Source organism: Podarcis gaigeae (assembly GCF_964106915.1).
Source record: "Podarcis gaigeae genome assembly, chromosome: 11".
NCBI classification, from domain to species: Eukaryota; Metazoa; Chordata; class Lepidosauria; order Squamata; family Lacertidae; genus Podarcis; species Podarcis gaigeae.
Window position 1 is genome coordinate 34,716,086 of NC_139687.1, and position 19,998 is coordinate 34,736,083.

A 19,998-nucleotide genomic window follows, 5' to 3' on the forward strand; every position below is an offset into this window, starting at 1 on the left:
CGGTCTCTGCGCGCCCCTCCTGCCGCGGCCGCTCTTGGTACGTTCCGAGGGCAGAATGGCAGCGGCAGTGGGCAGTTCCAATGTAATCCTGCGAGAGACCGTCCGGCGCTGCATGCGGGGCACGCTCGTCGCGGCCGGCTGCCTGAGCTGCCCGCAAGGAGGTGCGTGAAGGGCGACAGGTGGGGAGGCTGCAGGGGAGAGAAAGGGATGCTCTATGGAACGCGCCGAGCCGACCTTGGAATCGGAGAACTGCATATCCCATCGTCCACTGCGGCACCATAAGCCAAAGTTTTTTACTGTGGCGGAATGGTGCACGCTGGGGGTTGTAGTCCCGAACGTGACGTCGTAGGAAAGGCCTGATATGCTCAACCCAAGATCTTTTAGGATGTGGGAAGCTGCGTGGTTGCGCTCCGCGTGTTTCAAGCGCCGGGCTTTTCTCCTCTCTTGTTTAATCACCTAGGGATGAATGTGGAACGCCCTAGGAGACAAAATTTAAAAATTCGTTCCAGTAATGAAACCAACTAAGTTTGTTATTGTTATGAGCTTTCGTGTGCATGCACACGTCTTCAGATGCATGCACACGAAAGCTTATACCAATAACAAACGTAGTTGGTCTCTAAGGTGCTACTGGAAGAATTTTTTTTAATTTTGTTTCAACTACGGCAGACCAGCACGTCTACCTACCTGTAACTAGCCCTAGGTGACGACTGCGTTGGAGCCTGTTGCTGAAGTATGTACAGCCTATGAGATCCACAGAGATCTTCCATCAGACGGCAGAGAGTGAAAAGGCACCAACATGTTAACCCAGCATGTTTCGTATTTGAGAAGAGTTTTAATGCATTTGAAATAAATGCTGCCTTTCCCAGTGAATTCAGAAGGGGACATTGTTCAGTGCTGGAGCACGCTGTTTCTCCCTCTGCATATGCATAAGCATATTTAATTACTGTATTGCATTCGCTAGTTGCTGCCCATGAAACATCCTGAAGCAACTGAAAAGTAAAAACATTTTCAAGGCTAGTATAGGATACATGTAGTATCCAGTGTTAGCTGAAAAAGCCTGCTGAGCTAGTGGAGCAGCAGCGTTGGCTATGACCTGGTGGCTCTACTCTGAGTAGAACCACGGCTGTCTACTCAGCATAACTTTTTTCCCTTCTGCCTGCATTGTAGGGGGTTGGACTAGATGACCCTCGTGGTCCCTTCCAACTCTACTAGCCTATGATTCTAAGCTGTTTTTAGCCCTGTGCACTGTTATACTTTTCTGTTCTGGCTTACGAGGGCTAATGCTTGCTTATGATCACTTCTGGTGGTAGTTAGACAAAGGGAAGCTAATTATAGGTGTGCCTCCTTGGTCCATGATGGCCAGTCTGTGATATCTTTCTTTCAGACAAGTTATTGAAATAGTTAACAGTTAGCAAGGGAATCCTCTAACTGGAGCAGGCCTACTTACCTTGCAGAACAGGAGCTGCAGAGAGGGGTGTTTTTCAGCTGTGACTTTCAAAAGGCATGTACCGTGAGGTGAAACATGGGCAAAGCAGGAGGTATAAGTGAGGAAGGATAGGAAGGCATCAGTCAATATAAGTCTGCACCTGAGAAATAAAAATACAGAAAAGCAAACATATTTATTGTTACAGGTAGGTAGCTGTGTTGGTCTGCCGTAGTCGAAACAAAATAAAAAAAATCCTTCCAGGAGCACCTTAGAGACCAACTAAGTTTGTTATTGGTATGAGCTTTCGTGTGCATGCACACTTCTTCAGATATTCAGATATTTATTGTGTGATGTGCTTTTATGGGTTAGAACAGAGTTTCTAATCTTATTCAAATATTACAAGAGAACGTTTACAGTCATTGAGTAGAAGAATATTATATCTGCATAAGGGATGTGAGTCCCCACCATTCTCCTTTATGTTAGTAGGTAAAAGTATGAGCATTTCTGAAACTGATACACAGTACAAAGCATCCACTTCCTTTACACAGCCTAAGGTTTAAATAGATACTGTTATTGAAACCTTAAATGTATGGTGTATTCTGAATATCTCTCTTTTCCTCCCTTTCATTTTCAGCCAAACGCTATTTGTTAACAGAAGATGTTTTGCAATTACATGCATTTCAGCAACATAAGCTGGAAGTGGGATATAAACTATATGGCGAGAAAGGTAAGCCCTTCAGGGAAATGTTGGTCTCCCAGGCTGAGAGGCTGGGAGGAGAAAGAAAAGATCCCAGGTGAGAGCTGGGAGGGGCTGTGACCTTCTGTGGGTGGTAACAACCTTTACGAGAGGATTCTGTACCCTTATTTTTTGTAGCTGCTTTTGTTTTTAATTTACATTAGTTTTCTGTACTGTATCATGAAAAAAACCTAATAAAAATCTTAAGAGAGAAAGAAAAAAGAAAGGTAGCCCTTTCGTGTATACCAGAGGTGGGGAACCCATAGTTTCCCAGATGCTGTGGGTCTACAACATCCTGAAAGCGTCCAATTCCCCACCCCTGATGTGTATGCTTTTCTTAACCATTCACAAATTAATGTTGCAAAGCTTAAAGGCAATCAGTGGCTTATCAGATACGGTTTTGCTAGTCATCACAGGGTCAGAGCAAAAGCCATATTGAGGCTTCTCATAGATGTTGTACACCGAGGAATTCTCTGGTGTTTGGTAATGCTCTCTGTCCTTGGCGTAATTGGTGTATGCTCAAACGTCTCTTTATTTATTTATTAGGAGTATTTTAACATCACAGTAATACTGTAGTGTGGGGATGGGGAATCCGTGTCCCTCTAGGTATTTGTTCGACTCCAGCTTCCATCATTCCCAGCCAGCAGGGCCAAATAGTCAGGGATGATGGGAATTGTAGTCCATCAACATCTGGACTACATCCCTGCCAGAACAACATCGGACAATAAAAACAAAACATGTTCTCAAAAGAGGGCATGGTTTTTGTGGGAAACTGCAGCTTCCATCTTTGTTTTGAGTAAATACCGTATTAGCCCGAGTATAAGACGTACCCGCAAATAAGTCACACCTTTTAAATTAAAGGCTTATTTGCAGATGCAGCCCGCCTCCTGGCACTGCCGCCCTGAACAGGGGATGGGAGGGCGGGTGGCACTGGCACCCAGTTCTGAGCGTGCTGTGTGCCTGCCTCCCTGTTCAGGGAGGTAGTGTCAGGAGATGGGCACGCAGCGCTTGGTTCCAACTATATGCTGCACTTTAACTTTTCACAGTAGGAATTTGGGGAAAAAGTGTGGCTTATATTTGGGTCAATACGGTATGTGCTAAATGTCCTTTGTGGTTGGCTGGGGAGCAAGGGTTCATCTCCCTCCTGGGCATCACCCAGGCACTAGGGTCCAGGCACTAGACTTGCCCCCAGTAGATGATCACTGCTTAAGGGCAAAGCTATTGCAATGTGACGTGTGAGGGCAGAAGTTTTTGTGGGGGTGGGTGGGAAACCCAATATGCTCTACAACTAATCCGGCCATGACTACCGTAACTGGGACAAGGCATGTAAACTGACAGTACGATTTTTCTATATAACCTGAATACAAATAAATATATTCTATTAATTCTGTTTCAGACACATATTTCAAAACTATTGAAGACAAGTTAGCGAAAAATATGCTAATTCTCAGAGATGAATTGAAATTGTTGCTGCATTTGTGCCAGACGAAAGATGAAGTGGAAATAGTCAAGAGGGTGATATACAGGTAAAATTCAGAAGAAGAGATTCTAGTTCCTTCTTTTGCATTTCCTTTAGTCCAGAATATCCTGGACCATGCGACAGTTAGTAGGGAACTTTGATATTTTTAACAGGATCAGCCTTTATACAGTTACACTTCAGAGTTTTCAGTCCATGCCTGAGGTCATTGGGTTGTATTCAACATAGCACTAAGGTGGACTTTCCATCAGTGCAAAGGTTTGTACTTGTGCAACAGCATGGTCTCCTCCCCCCTTGTACCCCTTAAAACCCTCCAGAACAAAATTGAGATGGCATAGGGCATGCATACAGGGATCCCAGTGTGCTGGCAGAAATATTTTGTTGACTAGTACCCACTGGGCAAATACATTTAAAGCTAAGTAAAGTAACATGATTTGCTTGTGGCTGCCTATCCAGGTTTGTCATCCTGAAATGCTGTTGCTGTGAAGCAAATGCAATTTTATCATAAAGTTAATCAAGTTGATTAGGTTGAATCAGCCAATAAACGCCTCTGATGTCAATGAAGAACAGCAAATTGGGAAGAGTATTACTGTTCAATCTGCAAGTAGATGTTGTGAAACACGAAATACTGACTAGAAGAAGATAATTAATTAGAATCCCGTGCCATCTTCCAAAATTAGTATTGTGCCTATGACAGAGCAAAGGATTAATTCTGAACAGGGCTGGCCCACCCTTGAGGCAAGGTAGAGCAACCACCTTAGGCGGCAGAATCTATGGAGCAGCAGATCTTCACTCCCCCGTTGTTCCCGATGTAGCTCTTCACTAACCCCTTCTTCCCTGGTGGGGAAGGAGCTACCGTTTTCTTGTTCACCTCAGGTGCCAAAATGTTTTGGGCCTGATCTTGAAAGATATCATTTCTCCTGTTTGTTACGTTGCATCACATGGTAATTCTGTGCAGTGGCTCTGATTGGTTTTCTAGTCACATACAAGCAGGCAGCAAGCAACTCTGTGCATGTAGGTTCCTTTCGTTTAGACTACCTTGTTTCTGCATTTATCTGCTCTTTAAAACTAGATTGCCACACACACAACAAATTCCATGTCTTCTCTACAGGTACCATGCTGAGAACAAAAATGTGGCCTTTGGTGGTTTCAAATTTGGTCCTCTTTTTATGAGGCTGTGTTATGAAATGAATCTTGAAGCAACGGCACTGGAGCTCATCAAAGACCAGGTAGAATTCAGAAACATGCCCGTCTCTTTTCTTCTCTAGTCCAGTGGGAACTCTTCCCTATACCAGCTCCCTTAAATCCATTGGTACTTGTGAAAAGTATATACTGTATTTTTCACTCTATTAGACGCACCGGACCATAAGACGCACCTAGTTTTTAGGGGAGGAAAACAAGAAATCAGAAAGCAGCTCAAAGCCTCCTGAGCGAAGAGGGAGCGAAGAGCCTTTGTGGGGCTATCCCTGAAGCCAGGAGAGCAAGCCGGATTGGTGCACAGCAATTACCCTTGCCCTCCTGGCGTCAGCGAAAGCAAGCCTCCTGGCTTTCCCCCCACCTCCCGCAAGAGTGTGGCTCCCCGCTGCCCTGCGGAGGCTTTGCGCCACTAAGGCAGAAGCTAAAACAGCTAGAGGGAGCGCTGCGCAGCTGTTCTGGCTTCTGGGGTAGCCCGTGAAACCTCCATCCCGCCTTCATCCGGCTGTCCTGCGGAGGCTTTGCTGGCTACTCCAGAGCTGCTCAGGAGCGTGGGGTATCTGATCGCAGCCTGCCCACTGCTCCCAGGACTGGAGGGGGAAGCCCGGGTTTCCCCCGCCAGCCCCAAAGTGCAGCTCAGGAGCATGCCACACTCCAGCAATTTAGCTCCAGGGACCACACATTCACTCCATAAGACGCATAGACATTTCCCCTTAGTTTTTAAGAGGAAAACGTGCGTCTTATGGAGCAAAAAATACGGTAGATAAATAATAAGCACAGAGGCTTCTGGGAGACGGTCACTCTGCTCTTACCAGAGTTCTGAACTGATTACACTTCCCTCACCCCTTTCAATGGCTTTTTCCTCCCAACCTCCTTTTCTCCCTCTGCACTCCCCCTGCTTGCATGAAATCAGGCCAAGGAATGCAAATTCCCCACTCCCCCTCTGTGGACCCATTAACACCCATTTGTGTGTGGGGGGGAAACCCTCTGCTATGGTTTACATGTCATCATGTAATATGAATAAACAAGCAAACAGCTTGTGCTGCAGTGGAAAGAAAATTCCCGTTTTCCTTGTGGATCTTTCCCATTCTCACAAAGGATTGTTTTTAAATGGTAGGAATAAAATCACTGGAGCATGAACGTCATATTTTTCTCTCTTAATGTGGAGCTGTAAGGCTGGAACCCAAAGGGCTTTGGAGCTTTGTGGTTTCTGAAAGCTAATCCTGAAGACTGGAGGAAGTGCTAAATATTATTTGTTGTTGTTTATTTAGCAAAAGATTTGCAGTATTTATTTTTTAACCAAAGCAGATATCTTTATTCAAAAAGCACAAATGAAGAGAGTGAGATCAAAGGAGAATTTTTTTTAAATTAAAAAAAGAAAGAGAAACAAGATAAATGAAGAAGAAGTTTAAAGGTTTGCATTAATTAAATGGGAGGGGGAATTTTTTTTTTAAAAAGTTGTTGTTTTGAAGCTGTTGTCTCCTACAGGCCTTAATAGAATGCTAACTGTCAGGAGTTTGAAAATGAAATTTTAAGACCCTTAATTTTGCCTCCCAAGCTTTGAGGGTTCAGTGGCTTCAGTTTGAACTATGATTTGGGTGTTGATATAACCAATATCTGTGGGTTGTCCCAAACTGACGTTATTTATATTCTTCAGGCTTTGCACGGCTTCTTTTCAGAAAGCTCATCATTCAATATTTTGATGGATCTGCTCTTTACAAAAGGTCATTATGAAAGTAAGTAGCGTAAGATCCCTAAAAAGGAATATATTATTGACAGCGAAACTGTCTTTCTGATATGAAAAAATAGAATATTAAAGTGCTATAATTGACACTGAATTGGTTGATCTTTTGAGCTGGCAAAACCTGATGTGATCACTCATGGGTGTTAAAAGAGCTGAAACACATTTTGCAAATATAATTGAAGAGTACTCATTGAGCACTTGATCTCTCTCATCAAATGTAATCATACAACTCATGATTAGGGCTTTTATGGATCTTTTTTGGTAACACTTTTCATCTTCTAACTTCCTGCCTTTGCTCTCAGCCAAGCAGATGCCTTTCATGAGCCTGGGAATTTTTTAATCGCTGCAAGCAAACATGCTATATTTTCTGAACACCACATATTCTCACCCTCACCCCATCTCGCACATGTGCAGTGTGATCTTCTTGTCTACTTGGAGACAAGATGCTTTGAGTTCAGTGGAGTTAACTTTTAGGCAAACGTGCATAGGATTGCAACCTAAAGATTGCAATCCGTACACAGACTTGGGAGAAAATGCCACCAAGCTTTTGAGGAAGCATATATACAAAGGAGCTGCATGCTGGGGGGGTGTGTTTATTTAAAATCGTATTCCTTTTTTCATAACATCTCAGAACTTTGTGCGTATTTTCAAAACGATAAAAACCAAAGCCCCAATTTTAAAGTACAGTTACAACAACCATCAGGAAAAAAACAGTAGAGAACCAAAGAAATCGGTAGCTCAGTGGCAGAAGGTTTTCTTAATCAGAAGCATCTTAGGGAGCAATCCTATGGCAATATCCACTGCAATGAGCTGCTTAGGATGGAACAGATCTCAAGCTTAGCTGGTTGATTCCATGCTCAGCTGGCATTAAGTCCCCGGTGGTGATGCCCAGCTGATGATGTGTGATTTGCCAGTGAAATTTGCTCATCCCAGCTCAGCTGGGGTTCATCTGGCCAAGGCTGATGCAAATCCCCCAAAGGGAGTGTGGTGGGGGCATGGTGGGGGGGGGGGGAATGCGGGGCTTAGGCTAAGCCTGTGCAGCTCAGTCACATGACCTGGCAACCTGGCAGAGAGCACTGTTTAGAAGGCTTGTTTTCTCTCTGCCAGGTTTAGGCAGAGCAGCAGCAGCCTGTTGCCAAACATAGTTTGGACCTGGTATGCCAGTTTTACTTATCCTGGCTTGCTTGATGCCCGCTTCTTATAGAATCATAGAACTGTAGAGCCAAAGGGTCACCTAATCCCACCCCCTGCAAGGCGAAGGAATCCCTGACAGATGACCATCCAACCTCTGTTTAAAAAAAACCCTCCAATAAAGGGAGAGTCTACCACCTTCCGAGGGAGTCCAGCCTGGGAGGTAGTCTTGTGAGTAGGGTTGTTCCCTTAATCTGTCTTCCAGAAGACAACAGGGAGGGAGCTTTTTGGAGACAAATTCCCAAAGCTTCGAAACTACTGCATTGGACTCTTTGCAAACAGGACACAGTTCTGGCCACCGTAATTTCCTCGTATGAAGAACATGCACATCATGTCATTGATGAGAGGTTGATGCGCTTGTGTAAAATGTGCAGTTTTCTTCTTCAAATAATCATGAGTGATTCGAAATGGATCCTTTCCCAGAACATGCCATGCTAGTTGCTAAAAACCATTGCTATCATTGAGTTGGGGGCAGGAGGGAGGTTATTATCTTTGTCACTTATCACTGGTGCAATCCTATGTCTGTCTACTTGGAAGCAAGCCCTAGGACTGTAGCCTTAATGCGCTAAAACCTATGACAGTCTAAAAAGGCCCTTGACCACCTTTCCTAATTTGTGTGTGCTACTTTAGGTGTGTTAGGATGAAACCATTGTATCCAGCTAAATCATTACCCTCTCGTGCACCCTTAAAACCAGTTCCAGGGCTTCCCCCAACCTTTGTGCAGATTTGTGGGAGGGAAGGGAAGTTTGGTTGTGCTTGTACAAATTGTTCTATGTGTGCAATGATTTAGTTAGATTCAACTCCAAGCATATAGTTTGTATGGCATTTTGTTCTGTCAAAATCACAATTGCTAAAAACCTAGTTACAGATAGGTAGCCGTGTTGGTCTGCCATAGTCAAAACAAAAAAATTCCTTCCAGTAGCACCTTAAAGACCAACTAAGTCAGTTCTTGGTATGAGCTTTCGTGTGCATGCACACTTCTTCAGATAAGAAGAAGAAGTATCTGAAGAAGTATCTGAAGAAGTGTGCATGCACACGAAAGCTCATACCAAGAACTGACTTAGTTGGTCTTTAAGGTGCTACTGGAAGGAATTTTTTTGTTTTGGCTAAAAACCTAATCAGTGAAAATTGGTATACCTAGTATATTCACCTATTTTGGTTGTACATACTATAAAACTTCCATTAAATTTGCATAGCCTTAGTAAGTGGATTATATAAAGTGCTATGCATCTCATCTGCAAAGTTTTGGTTTTTTTTTTACAAATGATAATTATTTTTCAGAACTCAGCTTAGGGTTCTCAGAAGTGTTATTAATTAGCACTTAATACGCTAATCAGAAAATGATGGAAGTAACAATAACTGAAAGTCTGTTTGACAGGTGCTCTGGAAGTGCTGGTAGAAATGAAGAGACAAGGTGTCAAATTCAGCAGTGATACCTATTTGCTTGCAGTTGCGATATGCTACAAGCTGGTAAGAACACATTGTGTTAAAGAGTTGCTTCTAGGGTTTTTTAATACAAGAAAGATGAATATTGGAAATGCTGTAAAACCTAAAGGTGGTTTTCTTTTCTTTTCTTTTCTTTTCTTTCTGGAATATTACTTATTGATTTATATTTATTTCCAAAAAATAATGAATGTAATATATGGAGGCAGTGTACAGTCAGGTACCGTAAAACTAATATTAAAAACAATACATTAATAATAACCATAAGCATGACTGGCTCACCCTGAGAAAGTTTAAACCACTCTATAGGCCTGTAAGCAGTCTTCAATAGATAAGTGGAAATTATCAGTTTGGATGTTGGTCAAATCTCTGCTGGAAGAGTATTCCATAGCATGGGACCAGTGACATTAAATTATTGACTTCTGGTTGAAACTAGTTGGACTTCTGAACCACAGGGAACAACTCACTGCTCTTCTCAGGTGGTCCTTAATGTAAACCTGGGACCGAGTTATTTAGGGCCTTTGTATATTAATACAAGACCCTTAAATTTGGTCCAGCCAGGCATATGTTTTAGCAGAGGTGTTGCATGCTGTCAGCCATCAGCAGTCCAGCTGCTGCCTTTTGAACTGGCTGGAGCTGCCAGTTCCAAGGGCAGCCTCACATAGAGCAAATTGTAGTCATCCACTCTCAAGGTCACCAGTGCCTCGACTAAAGTGGCCAGACTTTCCTGATTCAGAAATGGCCATAGCTGATGTGCCAGGTGAAGCTGGTATAGTCACAGAGGTCATTTGCATCTCTGATGATTAAGGTTTATCCAGGAATAGCCCCAGACTACATACTTGCTCCTTCAGAGGGGGTGCAACCCCATCTAGGCAGGCAGTTGGCCTGGGTATCAGACACACAACAGTCTTAGCAACTTTTTTAGTAAGTTTATATCTCGTATTTTAAGCACGCACCACTTACGGCAACTTAAGAGAGGGCATGCACAAGCAATACAGTTGAACAATGAAAAGAATGACAACCAGCAGTCGATAATAAGACTGCTCTTGACTAAAGAGATTATGGTTTACAACCAAATAAGTGGCAAAGGGTTATGTTTCAACCAAGAGGCTTTGATTAGAACAGGAAGCTTTTAAGATCATTTAAACTTACCAAATGCTGTTGCATTCAGGTCCTGGGCTGCCTCTAAGGATCTGATTGGCCACTGTCAGAACAGAATGCTGAATTAAATGGGCCATTGAGCTGGTCTTATGTTCTTATAAACATTTTAAAATTGGGAGACATTCCGTGTTTACCAAATTAATTTAAAAAAATTTAAAAAGATTGGGAGGCAAAGAAAAGTGCATGAGATACATGTCCAGATATTTATTCACTACTTCACAAATAAAGCGCGTGATACACAAGAGCATATTCCTGTTTACCCCCTGGGCTCAGATGCACTTTAAAATGTTTATGTAGGAATGGTTAATAGAATCTGTTGCGTTCACCTTTTTCTTTTTATGTAAGGAGCTAATCCCTAGTATGCATAAACATCTATATCTTGTACTAGTAAATAAAGCTTACATTCCGCAAAGACACACACATATGTTCCTTTCTGCATCTGGAAGTGCCTTCTTCCCTCTATTCCAAGTCTAAATAAGCGCTGAAACTTCCACAGCCCATCATTCCACCTCATGCAACTTTAGGATGGAATGCTCATCACTTTTGGCATTGGAGTCTAAAAAGTATCGCATTTTCAAATTCTGTAATCAGTGGTCTGCATGTGTGTCTAGTGTAAACTTTCTGGAAAGCTTTGAAGTACCTTAACTGTTGGCGCTCAGGCAGTAGGGCGGTGTCTTTATCCCGTGGATCTGAACTGTGAGTCATTAATGCATTGAAATCTTTTATTCTACAGAACAACTCGGAGTCCAGAAGAATTTTTACTACGTTACTTGAAGAGGGGCAGCTCAAAGGAGTCAATATATCAAGAAGAGTTTACTACTTTGCAGTAGTATTTGCTTTGAAACAGGTACTGGACGGTTTTGATTTATTGTCAGGGTTCCTGGAGTCTTTGCATGTAACAATAACATGCACTCCTGGCTTTCTAGTTTCCTGGACCCATTTCTCCCCCCATTCCTAGAGAAACTTGAATACACTGGTACTACATAAACAATTGTGGTATGTCATATGCATCATACATCATTTTCTAAACTATTTAGGGGGGAGCGGGGAGAGCTTCCTACGGTACCCGTTTTGTTGGGATAGGAATCAAAACTGTAACTGCATTTATTATAGCCCATCAGCTTGAAAACTCAAAGTAAATAAAAAGAAGGACCTCAGTCAGTCCGTCTCTCTGTAAATCAGATACTCAGTCCCCAGTCAGAGATCTTAAAGAATCCAAGCTCACGTGCTGTATAGCTGTGAGGTCCTTAATAATACAGTGGTGCCCCGCAAGACGAAAAACCCGCTAGACGAAAAACCCGCTAGACGAAAGGGTTTTCCGTTTTGGAGGCGCTTCGCAAAACGAATTTCCCTATGGGCTTGCTTCGCAAGAAGAAAGCCCATAGGGAAATCTCCGGGGACCTCTTTTAAATGCTAGCGGTGGGGAGCAAAGCCTTCCCCCCCCCCCCGCCGGCCTTCCTGGACCTCTTCTGAAGGCCGGCGGGGGCCGAAAGGCTTTGCTCCCCACCGCCAGCATTTTAAAAGCAGGGAAGCGCTTCCCACTATCCCGGATGGCTTTTGAAGGCAGTCCAGAGGAGGTCCAGGACCTCTTCTGAAGGCCGGCGGGGGGCAAAAGTCTTTGTCCCCCCTGCCTGCCTTCCCGGGGGCTTTTAAGAGAAGTCTCCGCTTCTCCGCGAAGGCTTCGCTGCCGTCTGCCAGCATTTTAAGATCGCCCCGGGACAGCGGAGAAGTCTCCCCTGTTCCGGGAAGGCAGGCGGGGGGAAGCAAAGACTTTTGCCCCCCGCCGGCCTTCAGAAGAGGTCGGGGGACAGACTGTCCCCGGACCTGGTCTGAAGGCGGTTTCCATAGGAACGCATTAATTGATTTTTAATGTATTCCTATGGGAAACCGTGCTTCGCAAGACGAAAAACTCGCAAGACGAAAAGACTCGCGGAACGAATTAATTTCGTCTTGCGAGGCACCACTCTACCAACTTTAATGAAATGCTGAGCACAGCTTTGTTTTACGTGCACAGTTTGATTTATTGTCTCTGTTTATTCTTCCTAGAATGATATTTCCAGGGCTCGCTCCTTCTATTCTCACATCATAAACACAGAAAGCAGAGTTTGCACTAATCTGACAGTAAGTCTGCTGGATTTTGTATGTTACTCCTGAGCCATGAATGGGAAATGCATTGGGCTGCATAGAAATTTTATTAGTTAATTAATGATAATAATACTAATTAATAAAAAAATGTGTGGGTTTTTAAAATTAAAATTAAAAAGGAAGGTTGTCCACTGCTTTGAACAACTTTAGACACACAAGATGCCAATTCTTTTGATGCTGTTCTGGAAAAAAATCCAATTCTCTTGGGGGTTTTCTGGATTATTTCCAAACAGTTTTAGGATTGCTGCTTGACAGACCCTCTAAATTCAAACGGTATGTTATAAACGGCTACCTAGCTACTCCTCCTCACCTCTACATACAAATAACCAAAGATTTGAAGTTTTATCTTGTAATATGCAAAGCCACTGATGCTGATGGATGTTAATTCAGTGATCTTACGAAATATATTCAAACATGTTGTCAACTAAACATTCCATGACAGTGGAACTGTGAACTGTAAGACAGGAGGGGCTGTAACAGGAAAGCTCAGTGTGGAGGGGACAATGGTAGCACTTAAACTCTCAGGGGCAAGGAGCCCATGAACATAGAAGTCAGAGGAAGGGGGCACAATGTGGGAAATAAATAGAGCAACAGAGTCAGATGGTGGCTGGCGCAGAACTGAGGAAGAGGAAGGCAGAGGGGATGGGAAACTGCGGAAAGGATGAGTAAATGAAAGTGAAAAATACAAATCGCCTGTATGCTGTCGGCAGTGAGTGAGGCGAGCAGAAGACTGGAGTAAACAGGCTGCAATTAGCCAAATGAGTAGCAAGCCCTGCTTCTTCTTTTCCCAGGCATCCCCACGTCCGACTCCACAGTATATAATTCATAATCCTTCTGGCTTGGTTTGTTAGAACATACTACTCTACATCCAGCATGCAAAGCCATTTTCCTTCGAAGTAATTTATTTAATTTCATTTAGGCACATTTCCTCTCCAGGGAAGCCTCACAGAATATTTGGGGGAGGGGGGATTCCTTAGAGAATGTGCCGTTTTCATGCTTTTATTTTTTTTAATTCCACAACGTTTATATGCCTCTTTAATGTAAAAGTGGTATGCAAAAAGAATAAAACAATAACATTACCAGTGGTTTGTTTTTTGTTTTTGTTTTTTTAAACCAAGTATTAAAAAAATCATTTTCTTTCACTTGGGCCATTGTGTTATCTACAAGCGCAAAGTATTTGTCTGTTTCCACTGTCCCTTTTACTAACTATTCCAAATCATCATGGCTCTTAGAAAGGGGGAAGGGGGAAAAAAGATCTGTATGTTTGGTGGGGAAAACAATCCATCCTTCTGACCTTTCAGGTTTCAGGGGCGTGTTTTGTTTTTACCTAATCCAGAGCTTATTAAAGCTTTACTCATTAATGTTTTGTTTTGTTTTGTTCAAGATTCTTCTTCAGGTTGCAACTGGTGACCTGGAAGACCTTGTCCAGAGACTGAAAAAGGCTTCAGAGCCCAGTGTTTCAAGTTTTGTGAAAAAACCAGAGTTCTGTATGGAAGTGGTAAGTGGATGGGTACTGGGGAAGCCAGTGGGTGACTGTCAACAGTCTTCATAGCAGAGGTAGGCCATGTGTGACCTACCAGATGTTGTTGGACTCAAACTCCCATCATCTCCTACCAGCATGGAGATTGGCCAGTAATGACTGGAGATGTAGACCAGCAACATATGGAGGACAGGATCTCCATCTTTGCTGTATGTTTGTTCCCTTGTATGCCCTATTCTGAACTTCTACCCAATAAAACGTTTCCCTGACCTTATGGCATGGGTCCAGGCAGTGGTGTGTGGTCAGTGAACCAGGGGGACTAGAATAGGCCCCTAAATGTTCCCCTGGTGCCACCTTCCCAAAGCCCAGGAAGCGTCTGCCCAGCTTAGGGAAGGAGGTGTGATGCTAACTTGTGTGACATCACAACGTCACACACGTGATGTCAGCCCACACACACAAAAAAACACCTTCGCAAACGGACACCTCTGGCCCTAACTGCCCCCCCAACAAAAAAATTCACCACACGCCACTGGGTCCAGGAACCCACTGCTTCCATTGTTTTATATGTTCAAGACAGCTGGGTCTACTCCCTCCCACAAAGATGATTGGCCACACCCTGGATCGTACCCTCTTTTTTGATCTTTGATCAGCCAAGAAGGTCAAGAGGTGTAGTGTGGGTGTGTATAAGGTAATGTTTCTGCTTCTAGTTGCTGATCTCTTTGCCATTGTTTTCTCATAGCTGGCTACAGCCAGAGAGAAGCTGGAAGACAGCCCAGCTCTCCATGTCCAGTTTGAAGAAATCGTCGCCAAGCTGCAAGCCTCAGGACAGACCATTTCTCAGACTCTGGATGACTTGCTGTGTCAGCCGCCGCGCACAAAGAGGCGCCCCATGGAGCTGCTCAAGCTGAACCAAATCAGCCGTCGGACTTTGAAGCCTATACACTCTGCTCTCCTGGCTGAGTAGATCCAGCCTTTCCCCTGTTAGAATTTCAACCCAATAAAACATCTCCCTGGCTTAGAAACGTGGTTTTCACTTGGTGTGTTTTCTGGGATTAATTATGATGCTCCAAACAAAATTGTATGAGTGGACACTGTGCAACCAAACAAATAAGGGAAAGACTTAGGTCTGCTCAAAGAAGACACCTTGCAAGCAAGCTTGTTCAGCCTCCTGGGGAAAACAGTTACTGCTTGATGCAACATGTTATCACAGATGGTGAATGACAGAGACCGCCCCCCTCTAATCTCTATATTATCTCTGACAATATTCAAGATACTTTATTGCTTGTACCAAACACCAAGTGTTTAGCTGAAATCTTTCCTAATCTTGTTGATAAGTGTTAGAAATGGAAAAGAAAGGTATATGGAGATGTGATAAAATTAGATCATATTGGGGGAAAATATTGAAGGTTACAGAGAATAATAAAATAATAGGTTGGGGTCACTAACTCAGCACCTTGTTTATTAAAGTTATATACCGCCCTTCATAAAAGGGACGCAGGTGGTGCTGGGGGTTAAACCACAGAGCCTAGGACTTGCCGATCAGAAGGTCGGCGGTTCGAATCCCCATGATGGGGTGAGCTCCTGTTGCTCGGTCCCTGCTCCTGCCAACCTAGCAGTTTGAAAGGATGTCAAAGTGCAAGTAGATAAATAGGTACTGCTCCGGCGGGAAGGTAAACGGCGTTTCTGTGCGCTGCTTTGGTTCGCCAGAAGCGGCTTAGTCATGCTGGCCACATGACCCGGAAGCTGTACGCTGGTTCCCTCAGCCTATAGAGCGAGATGAGCGCCGCAACCCCAGAGTCGGACACTACTGGACCTAATGGTCAGGGGTCCCTTTACCACCCTTCATCCGAAGAACTCAGGGCATTTCACAAGATAAAAATACAAGTAGAACAAAAAATAAACAATAGCCTCCCATCTCAGAATCACAGTGATCTCAATAGCTACCTCCACGGAACTCCACAATCCACAGCCAACAGTTTGGTCTTCCTGCTCAGTCTGTGTTTGCAATGGCTTGGACTCTCCTATACTGAATACATTCCTTAAACATGCCCAAATGGGAAGGCAGAAAAATGTATAAAAATAAACACAAATTTGCCTCGCGCACCCATTAGATACTGTTTCTCAAAGCCATTTAAAAACGTCAACTTTATTTTAGAAAATGAAATGTAATGCTAATTTTTTGAATTCCGAAAAATTGTCAAAATACTACACAGCAGACAGTAGGGGGCACAATGGATCGTGCAATGTAGAACAACTCATCTAGCTTGAATATAAGGAATGTAATAAATCTGCAACCAACATCAACAGCCTTGTTATAACCAAGAAGCTCCCCAAATTAGCTACAGTATATGTAAAATTTCATTACTGACATAATCCATACATTTGTATGTGTGATTTGCATCTTGAATTGCCTGCATGAGAGGCCATCTCTCCATGCTCAAAGAAGATGCATAGGCTTAATGAGAAGATACCTTCTGGAACCTCATTAGTGGCACTTGAAGCTATGCTGGAATGTAACTGCATCCAAAAATAAAATGCTACAAAGGAGGCGTTCCAAATGGAAACAAAATTAGTTTTAAGGCAATCTCAATGTGCATGAATTTTAATATTCTTTTCATAGTAAAGTGTTTATGCAACTGAGATATCTTCCACTATGCCTTGATGGTTGGTCTTGAGAAGGATCTGGTTTAGCAGGGTCTCTTGGTCAACAGTTATATTTATACTGAAGAATCATTGCAGTCCATGTAGTGGGGGGGGGGGAGGTAAATGACCGCTGGATGGTTAAGTCCCGTCAAAGGCGACTGGGGTGCAGCGCTCATCTCGCTTCAAGCTGAGGGAGCCGGCGTTTGTCCACAGACAGCTTTCCGGGTCATGTGGCCAGCAGGACTAAACCGCTTCTGGTGCAATGGGACACCATGAAGGAAGTCAGAGCGCATGGAAACACTGTTTACCTTCATATCGCAGCAGTACCTATTTATCTATTCATGCTGGTATGCTTTCAAACTGCTAGGTTGGCAGAAGCTGGGACAGAGCAATGGGAGCTCACCCCATCATGGGGATTAAAACCTCCGACCTTCTGATCAGCAAGCCCAAGAGGCTCTGTAGTTTAGACCACAGCATCACCCATTCCCTTAGATCCAAGTATCAGGTCACAAAGCCTACGAGGAAAGGTTACAGAAGCTAGGCTTGTTTAGCCTGTGGAAGAGAGGTGATATAATAGCCAATAGAAGCTGATGCTATTGAACCATTTATTCATCTCGAGCTTATGTCTGCATCTGGCAATGCCCTTTATCTTTTGATCTATACAGTATAGCTGTTAGAATTCCATTATCTTTCATCTCAGGAATGAGGCGTTGGCATGAGGTTTTGAAAGTGTCTGATTTACCGGAGAGCCAGAAGAGAGGTCAAGAAAAACAAGCAGATAAATACATTGAATTAATAATGTGTTGCGGTATGAGGGAGAAAGGTATTTTTCCTCAGCATAAAAATAAAATTAATGCAACACTTTAAAAGCAACAAATATTTATTTCTTTTAAAAAATTGCTAGAGACAGTTTGAATAAAAGCCCATTTTTGCACATTCCCAGTTGTATGCAATAGCCTCAAAGTAGAAAAAATTAGTTACATTTAATAATTTATATGCTTGCTTTAAGACCATTTTCAGTGACAGGGAAACCAAATGTAAAGCAGCTCCTGTGTGGGAAATGGGAAATGGGCCTAGGGGGATTTTGTTAATAGATTTTTGTGTCAGCTCCTAATTTTTACCCATTACCAATAATGGTAATTTTTGTTTTTTAAAAAAGATAAGCTGGGAAATAGGCCATTTTGATTATTCAGTCTTCTATAAGACCGTACATCCCTTAATCCTTACCTACCAATATTTGAAGCTGTGTTGACAAAGAAGATTGGTTCTTCCAACATTAGCTGCAGTAATTTCAGTTAAAGTCACTTCAGCAAATTTGCCTGTTGCTGTAGGCTCTCACCAGTATTATGACATAAAAAATGCTTATATCTAGCCTGTAAATGGTGAATTTCAGGTACTCAAAGTAATCTGTATTTGTAATAATTACAAGCGGACCTGTAAGTTTGGCCAGCCACTGTATTATGGATAGGGGGCTGAGGTTGATAAAATAGTAGCCTAAAACTTCTAATATTGGAGGGAAGATTTGGACTCTCAGTTCACTTTCTTAGCATATTTCTTAACACACAAAGCTTGTTATCAGATGAAGATCATAGGTTTGTCCCTGTGCAGTTGTCCTTGTTGTGGTCAAAGGACCCATCTGGATGGTACACGATTGAGTTGCCCTTTGTCCACCCAATTTCTCAGCCATGGAATGACTTTTGCAATATCATTTCATTGCATCTCACAATGGTGCCTGTTGTTGGCGCATAAGTCTTGATAGACTTGCTGAGCCAGCAACATCCCAGGCCTGCTCATAGCACTGGCACAACAGGACACATGCCCTGCCTGCAGAAGGTCCCTGGTTCCATCCTGGACAGGATTTGCTCAGTCAGTGAAAGCCTTGTGCAAATACTTCCACTTGGGGAAGTACAGCCTTCTCCCGTCTCTTCTTCCAGGCCCCCCAACATCTTCAATTGGCTTGGTGGAGGGGAACTGGGAGAACCTTCAGAACAGTGTGCAGGGGGGGAGCACAGATGGAACATTTGACCAAGTGCAACTTGGAATTCCACTCTCCCTCCCTAAAGCCCTGAAGGGCCACAGCCAATCAGCATAGCTGATACTGAGCTAGATGGCCCATTTGTCTAACCTGATATAAGGCAGTTTCCTATGTCCTGGTGCCATTGTACATCATGCAGCAAACATACGGAACATAAGAACAAATCAGTTTCCCAGAAGCGTCATTTTGCTGTTCTCAAAGATGTGAGTATTTGGGCAGGGGGAGGAGAAGGAGAAATAAAAAGGAGAATGGTTTTGGGAAGGACTTCTCCTTTATGCGTCAACTTTTGTCAGTTCCCACATCAAACTGCCCAGAAAAAGAGAACTGTGAGAGGGAAAGATTGATATAGGTACAAAACCATTTCTGTGGTTAAGCAGTTTCAGGGGAAATTTAGACCACAGAATCTGTTCTTCTGCACTTTTACTACCTTTTGGAGAGGTGCTCATTTTAGAAGTGGCAATCCGTTGAGGCTTTGAAGTCTCACACATCTCCATGAAGACCAAAATAAGCATTCTCTCATTTAATAAGAATAATGATGTGCCTGATTTTCATCTTGTCTTTATTTGTTTGTTGTATTTAAAGCCTACCTTTTTCTTCAAGGAGCTCAAGGTGGCATACTTGGTCTCCCCACTCCTCAATGAACCCCCAAAACAACCCAGCGAGGTTGGGCTGAGAGGAAGCGACTGGCCCAAGTTCACTCAGCAAGCTTCATGGCTAAGTAGGGATTTGAATCCTGATCTCCCACATCCTACACACAGAACTGTAAGAAAAGGGTTTCAACCTTCTCGGTAGTGGCGCCCTCCCTGTGGAATTCCCTCCCTTCAGATGTCAAGAAGATAAAGAATTACACAACTTTAAGAAGACATCTGAAGGCAGCCTTGTATAGGGAGATTTTTAAGACTTGATGTTTTTATTATGTGTTTAGATATGCTGTAAGCTGCCCACGGGTGGCGTTGTGGTGCCTAGGACTTGCCGATCGCATGGTCGGCGGTTCGAATCCCCGTGGTGGGGTGAACTCCCGTTGTTCGGTCCCAGCTCCTGCCCACCTAGCAGTTCGAAAGCACCCCCAAGGGCAAGTAGATAAATAGGTACCGCTTTATAGCGGGAAGGTAACGGTGTTTCTGTGCGCTGCGCTGGTCTGGCTCGCCAGAGCAGCTTCATCACGCTGGCCATGTGACCCGGAAGTGTCTGTGGACAGCGCTGGCTCCCGGCCTCTTAAGCGAGATGAGCATGCAACCCCAGAGTCGGACACGACTGGCCCATACGGGCAGGGGTCCCTTTACCTTTACCTTTAAGCTGCCCAGGGTGGTTGGGGAAACCCAG

The 19,998-nt window shown here is 43.6% G+C and overlaps 1 protein-coding gene across 1 annotated transcript; it reads left to right on the plus strand.

Moving 5' to 3' along the window:
- Positions 1–42: 42 nt before the first annotated feature.
- On the plus strand, positions 43–15,019 carry PTCD2 (pentatricopeptide repeat domain 2). The gene is made up of 10 exons (XM_083703316.1): positions 43–161; positions 2,061–2,153; positions 3,559–3,688; positions 4,751–4,868; positions 6,491–6,569; positions 9,147–9,238; positions 11,106–11,219; positions 12,419–12,493; positions 13,902–14,015; positions 14,737–15,019. The coding sequence occupies exons 1-10, from the start codon at positions 56–58 to the stop codon at positions 14,959–14,961; spliced, it is 1,146 nt and encodes a 381-aa protein (XP_083559442.1). The 5' UTR covers positions 43–55; the 3' UTR covers positions 14,962–15,019.
- Positions 15,020–19,998: the final 4,979 nt, after the last annotated feature.

Coding starts and splice junctions, on each gene's coding strand:
- PTCD2 (XM_083703316.1), top strand. CDS start 56: ATGGCAGCGGCAGTGGGCAGTTCCAATGTAATCCTGCGAGAGACCGTC. Junction 2,154..3,558: donor TAAACTATATGGCGAGAAAG/GTAAGCCCTTCA, acceptor ATTCTGTTTCAG/ACACATATTTCAAAACTATT. Junction 3,689..4,750: donor GTCAAGAGGGTGATATACAG/GTAAAATTCAGA, acceptor TCTTCTCTACAG/GTACCATGCTGAGAACAAAA.